Here is a 7,072-nt window from a genome sequence, read left to right as displayed (position 1 = left end):
CAACTCATTACGTCAGCCAGAAGGTTGGTTTGGATGAATCTAGGACGTCTCTCGTTTTCCGCCCCCATCAGAAAACATTAATCCTCCTACCAGAACCTCAAACCAAACCATCTCACTTGTGCAAAACGGTTTCTGGAAACCCCAATATCACATAGTCACTCGTTCATTTATTAGCGCCTTCTCTTTCAAAACCCGGGGTCATGGTTGATGGAGACTAACCCGGATGGATGTCAGATCAGACAGCAAAGAGAAACCCCCGTGTAGGCCACCCCGTCCATCACCAGGCCAGAATCCTGCCTCCACGTGCTATCGGAAATATCGGAAATACAAGTCGCCTCTGGACTGGGGCGACACGTTGGCACTATGGTTAGCGCGGTTGCCTCACAGCAAGAACGTCCGGCTTCCATGTGCTAAAAACGCAGTAAATCAAGATATTTCACTTTTACTAATGACATGTCACTCGTGGCTTTTGATATCTGATTTTAGCCATGGGTAAAAACGGATACTCCCATTTTAGCCGGGTATCAACCCGATATCCAATACCTGTACCAATTCCAGTGCGTCCCTAGTGGTCAAAGTTTTTCTAAGATATTATTAGTAAAAATCTCCTGTGTCTTTCTGACATCCTCCATGGTTTCTGAGTCAGGGGCACTTGAACCAGGCGGCTTTGTAATTAGGTGCAAACGTAGAGAACAACGGGGGCAGCTAGGACTCGAACCCCGGGAAGCCCGGACCCACAGGCGACTGCGCTAACCAGTCAACCAAAAGGGCCTGACCCGTTCAAGTAAGTCTAGTCATCCGTGGTCGTTAGACTATTACCCCCCTCCTTTCGGGAAGCTAAACTAAACTAACAAGTCGGACCCTTTAGTTGACTGGTTAGCACCAGTCACCCGTGGTCCGGGCTATCCGGGTTCAATTCCCAGCTGCGGCAGTTCCCGGCTACCCCCTGAATTTCGCTACATTGGTGTCAGAAGTGGAATGGTGAGACCATGAGGCCTTCAGAAGCATAAGCACCCAGAGGCGTGAGGGGAGCCGACAGGAGGGTGGGTAGTGTAATGACCACGGATGACTAAACTCGCTAGCCATTGGCTAATGGGTTGGGCCCTTTAGTTGACTGGCTAGCGCAGCCGCCCTTGGTCCAGGCTAGCCGGGTTTCCCGGCTGCCGCCTGAATTCGCATACACTAGGCCTGATCATATCATGGACTATTGCAAAACCCCATTACATACTATACTGCCCTTTCAACTTTTTCCAACAAACGTACAAGTTTTACGACCAAAATAATATCCACCATCTCTGTTCCTATATTTAAAATAGGATACTGAGAAATTGTTCACCGACTACTAAAAACGATGAAAATCTGTTGAGGTGCTAGGAGGTCATGGCAGCTTGTGAGGTTTTTCTCTATTCGTTCCATCTGGAAGGCCGAGGTTCGTTTCAAACATTCCCATCAAAGACCTTGTGAGCAAAACACTAAAACCCTACCTGCTCTGGAGGTGGGAGGTATTGGGGGGAGGTTATTAAGGTACTGGCCAAAAATCTGAGACCTTGGGAGATTTACAAAGTACAGCTGAATAAATGCGCAAATGAAGGCAGCCTTTTAATATAATACAGGATACCAAAACATTATGTACCGCACCACCTTCTCTTTCTCTGGTGCATTTAAAACAACAGCTAGTCCACGAATATCCAGATCATGAACACATCCGCTGTTGTTCACTTTAATGGTTACAGCCTGGTAGGACTTTCCTTGAGATGATACGGGAAAACAATGTTTTACATCTTCATCATAGCAGCCAAATGAGGAAGAAGACGGCAGGTAGTGTTGAGTTTGAAGAAGACGTGGAGGAACGCCGGATGAATCAAAAGTAATTCGCCTTATTCACCTCGCTGCCTCGGAGAAGTGCCATAGTCTCCAGTGTTAAAACTCCGCTATAAAAATACAGGAGGATTAATCACAGCCACAGCTGGAAATCATCTCAGTAGCTCCAATTAAAACATTTCCCATGGCTGAGCTATGTTTCTTTCCTTTTTTTGGGGGGGGTTTTGGGGGGGGGGGATCCCCTCCCCCTTTTCTCCCCAATTGTATCTGGCAATCAGCTCTGTGCAAAACTGTAGTCCACTGACTTCCGGTTTCTACTGCAGCGGTTCATACCAGTTTCCTGTTTGACAATGGCATATTTCTCGCGACGCCTGCAAGATGTACCACGGATAAATGTCACGACACGCACAGAACTGTCAACAAACGTCCCCCTGCACCTACCAGCACACGGGTGAAAAGGTTGCACATATCAAGTTACATCCACAATTATGAGGATGAGTATCCTGATCCACAATTGTGGACGTAACGTTGACATTTATCCATGGTAAATCTTGCAGGCAATCGCGAAAAAACATGCCGCGGTCAATTGCGCGCGCCCAACAAACAGGAAACTGTATGACCGCTGCAGTAGAAACCGGAAGTCAGTTATGCACAGAGTCGATTCTGTCTGTAGGGGACGCCCGACCAAGCCGGAGGCAACACGGGGATTCGAACCGGCAACCCCGGTGTAGACCACGCTACCCAGACGCCCCTGGGCTACGTTTTCTTACTGTTGTTTTATGAGTGAGAGTCAATCAGCAGAGCAGCATCCCTGTTATATCATGAAACCCACGAAATTATGATAACCTGGTCTCTGTCGTTTCATGTCACACTTGGACGCTTTCGTGCGAGGATCCGTCTGGGAGGCTGCCCCGCCCACAGACTGACAGGCGACATGTCTGTATTATGTAGGTTTGGTTTTTTTTTAGCTTGAGCGCTGCGTATAAAAACACTTGTTTTTCTGTCTGTCTGTGGGTGTATTTCCCTTCTCCCAGTAGACAAAAAAAAAAAGCACTGGAGAAGGGGGGGAGGGGGGGTAACCTGGAGAAGATCTGCACTCTACTCCTCTAGTTGTGGTTCTGCATCCCGCCTGTGTGCCGTAAATCATTTCGTCAGATTTCACAGGGAATGCGACACAGAGACAAGCATTAAGAGTCATTATATACCGATATCTAATCTTCTGGCTGATGGTCTCATTTGATTCTGTCAATCACATAGAGGCATTGAATATAACTGAGACAGGAAAATAATCTATTGTAACGTGCATGGATAAGTAGACACGTTAGCCCTCGGTAACGAGTCGGACCCTTTAGTCGACTGGTTAACGCTGTCGCCCGCGGTGCAGGAGACACGGGTTCGCGTCCCGGCTGTGGCGGTTCCCGGGCTGCCCCCCCTAATTCGCTGCATGGGTGTCAGAAGGGGGATGGTTGAAACCGTGAGGTCATCGGAAGCGCGACAGGCGTGAGGGAGGTGATAGTTGAAGGAGGGGGGTAGTGTAGCGTGCACACATAAGTAGACAGGTTAGCCAAGAGGTTGGGACGCTTCAGTCGACTGGTTAACGTTGTGTCGCCCGCGATGCAGGAGATACGGGTTCGCGTCCCGGCTGTGGCGGTTCCCGGACTGCCCCCCGAATTCACTACACTATGAAAGCATTCTTTGTTGCAGTTTTAAACAGAAAACAGCCATTTTAAGGACTTAAAAGTAGAGAACAATTCTATTGCCCCCCCCCTTTTCCCCCCTTTCTCCCAATTGTACCCGGCCAATTACCCCACTCTTCTGAGCCGTCCCTGGTCGCTGATTCACCCCCCCTTTGCCGATCCGGGGAGGGCTGCAGACTACCACATGCCACTTCCGATACATGTGGAGTCGCCCAGCCGCTTCTTTTCACCTGACAGCGAGGAGTTTCACCAGGGGGACGTTAGCACGGGGGAGGATCACGCTATTCCCCCAGTTCCCCCTCCCCCTGAACAGGTACCCCCGACCGACCACAGGAGGTGCTAGTGCAGCAAACCAGGCCATATACCCACATCCCGGCTTCCCACCCGGAGACACAGCCAGTTGTGTCTGCAGGGACGCCCAACCAAGCCGGAGGCAACATGGGGATTCGAACCGACGATCCCCGTGTTGGTAGATGACGGAATGGACCACTACGCTACCCAGATGCCCCAAGAACAATCTGAACACCTGCTAAATCATGGTCATTTTGTATGAATGTATGCTGTTCATAAAGGGAAAACATAATATTAATGTACAATATCAAGGTATTTACTGTTAATAATCCGCATTTCCAGTAAGCGCTGCTGGTCTATCTAGTCTTCAGAAACTATAGCCGCTTTGGGGCAATTCATTTGATAAAGAAATCAACGTTCTCCAGCCAAAAGAACGGTTTTTATATTGCCCTACATGTACCAAAATGGTGGAGGTTAGAAAACAAACATCCGGCCTTGTAGTTCCTCTGTCATCCACTGGTGGCAACGGGTGGCAGGAGTGAGCTACTTCGATATAGTCATCCAAAGGAGTTGATTCAAGTGCAACTGGACTGTTATATATCCGTGAAGACGTTTCGCCTCTCATCAAGAGGCTTCCTCAGTTCGTGCCTTTCTGACTAGACCAAGCTAGGTCTAGTCAGAAAGGCACGAACTGAGGAAGCCTCTAGACCAAGCTAGGTCTAGTCAGAAAGGCACGAACTGAGAAAGCCTCTAGACCCAAGCTAGGTCTAGTCAGAAAGGCACGAACTGAGGAAGCCTCTTGGATGAGAGGCGAAACGTCCTTCGCGGATATATACCAGTCCAGTTGCACTTGAATCAACTCCTTTGGATAAACCATGACCTGGAATGAATGAGAACATTCACAGACATACTTTGCTATAGCGACAAAGGCAACACTGGTCAGTTCTGTGTACATCATAAAGACGCCACCACTACCAGTAATACACAGAAATAAGGTTGAACAAGGGCAACAAAATTTCCCCGTAAAGGCGTGAAATTAAAACCGACTTATTTACCTCATTAGTTCATTCGACTGGTCACCTATTCAACAATTTATACTGAAAACAGTGGTCGCTATAATATCCTGCTTTACTTGGAAATACTACGTCACATGCAGTGACGGCTGTCAGGGCCTTCAGGGCCTTCTCTGCTGGCCCTGTCCAGATCAAAACCATAATTTGTTTTTCATAGTTAAATTGAAGTGGACCTGAAATGTGTCTGCAATCAATTACTGTTTTGTGCCATGTGGTGTGCGTGTGCAGTCTGGTTGCTGAGTGACATGAAGGAGGATCTGATGGTGATGCTGCAGTAGCAGCTATAGTGCACAGTGGTGTGCGTCGTGGCTGTTGAAGATCGGCTGTCTTGTTAGTGCTGATGCAGTAGTGCATATAGTGGGTGACGGTGTAGTTTGTATGTGGCTGTGTTGGCTGTATTGGCACCCATATGAGAAGTTCGTGTGTGTGTGTGGGGGGGGGGGCGCAGCATGTCACTGAAGGCCCTGACTGAAACCCCTACGGTGCACTACTGGTCACACCATGGAAGCAAGCTATGCTCTAAATGCCATTTTATGTTGTCTTTAAGGTGGTGGTTCTCAAACTGGGGTCTGGGGACCCTCAGGGATCCTTGGTTGGGTTCCAGGGTGTCCATCCATCCATCCATTACCCAAACCGCTTATCCTGCTCTCAGGGTTGCGGGGGGGGGGGATGCCGGAGCCTATCCCAGCAGTCTTTGGGCGGCAGGTGGGGAGAGATCCTGGACAGGCCGCCAGTCCATCACAGGGCCAACACACATACACACACATTCACCTAGGGACAATTTAGTACGGCCGAGTCACCTGACCTACATGTCTTTGGACTGTGGGAGGAAACCCATGCAGACACAGGGAGAACATGCAGACTCCACACAGAGGACGACCCCCAAGGCTGGACTACCCCGGGGCTCGAACCCAGGACCTTCTTGCTGTGAGGCGACTGCGCTAACCACTGCGCCACCGTGCGGCCAGTTCCAGGTTGTTCTACATCAAAAAAATAATAGTTTAATTCCACTGCCGGGACAGGCTCCAGCATCCCTGCGACCCTGAGAGCAGGAGAAGCGGTTCGGATAATGGATGGATGGATGGATGGGTGCCCCCAATTAGAACATGTACGCAAACGATAAAGCATAGTTTTCACTGTCACCCCACATTCAGTGTAGACAGGTATACAATTCAACCAGCAACAAAAATCTTCCACTATGGGTCAATGGGACAAATTTGTGTCAAATTGGGGGGGGGGGTCTGCTGCCTAATGTGTGTCTGTGACATGAAAATGGGGAACTGTTGGTTGGTTTAATTGACTGGGCTCAAGCTGGAGTTTTGGTTTTTTGGAGGAGGCGACTACCCCCCCATCAACCAAACACACACACACACACACACACACACACACACACACACACACACACACACACACACACAGCGTACCTGTGGCAGGGCGATGGAGAGCTGTCTCTGCAGCGACTCCTTCTCGTGGCCCAGCTCGCGGAGGCGAAGCTGGGCGGTCCCCAGGCTCTCCTGCGTCTCCCTCAGGCTCTCGAGCAGCCTCTCCCTCTCCGTCAGCATGTTGACCATGAGGGACTCCAGGTTGCCCGTGCTGCCTCCCTCGTCCGACCCTCCTCCTCCTCCTCCTCCCCCACCTCCACCCCGGGTCTCTCTTCCGCCGTAGCTGCCTCCTCCCAACGCGCCCCCGGGGCCTCCCACCCCGGTGCCCGCCGGAGACGAGGGGCCCCCGCCTCCGCCACCGCGCCCGTCCTCGGAAATGGTGGGCATCACCTCGCACATCATCTTGAGGGCCGCGGCGTTTGTGAGCGGACCAGCGGACGGAAAGCTGCCCGGAGTGCGGGGGACGGTGCGGAGGCCCGGCTGTGTGCCAGACGACGCCTCCCTCTAATCCAAGATCGTTGGGGGGGGGGGGTTCTGTGTGTGTGTTTTGAGTCTTTTAATTGGCCGCCCCTCGGATCACCGAGGAGTTCTCAGAGCGCACGCTTGACGTGGTACCAAAGGTGCCATGTAACCCTCGCTTTCTTCTCATTAAAAGGGAAATAAATGAATCGTTCATTCACTCGGCCACGACTTTCTCGTCCCTCCTCCGCTTCTTCGCCTCCCCCCTGTGACCGCCAAACCTTTGAAAGCGCACTTCCGTTCACACTGCGCTTCCGGTCTTGGCCGGAGCGCCGAGGCGTGTTCCTGT

The 7,072-nt window shown here is 50.9% G+C and overlaps 1 protein-coding gene across 1 annotated transcript in view; it reads right to left on the bottom strand.

Moving 5' to 3' along the window:
- The window catches only part of LOC130131928 (liprin-alpha-3-like), a 63,984-nt gene extending 57,318 nt beyond the window's left edge, over positions 1-6,666 (bottom strand). The window contains 1 exon segment of the mRNA XM_056301653.1: positions 6,307-6,666. Within this exon segment, the coding sequence (XP_056157628.1) occupies positions 6,307-6,666 (360 nt within the window).
- Between the last annotated feature and the right edge of the window lie 406 nt (positions 6,667-7,072).

This window comes from Lampris incognitus (genome assembly GCF_029633865.1).
Source record: "Lampris incognitus isolate fLamInc1 chromosome 17 unlocalized genomic scaffold, fLamInc1.hap2 SUPER_17_unloc_1, whole genome shotgun sequence".
Classification (NCBI taxonomy): Eukaryota; Metazoa; Chordata; class Actinopteri; order Lampriformes; family Lampridae; genus Lampris; species Lampris incognitus.
The sequence above is the reverse complement of the archived record's forward strand: the minus strand, read 5'-3'. Positions and strand labels throughout refer to the sequence as shown.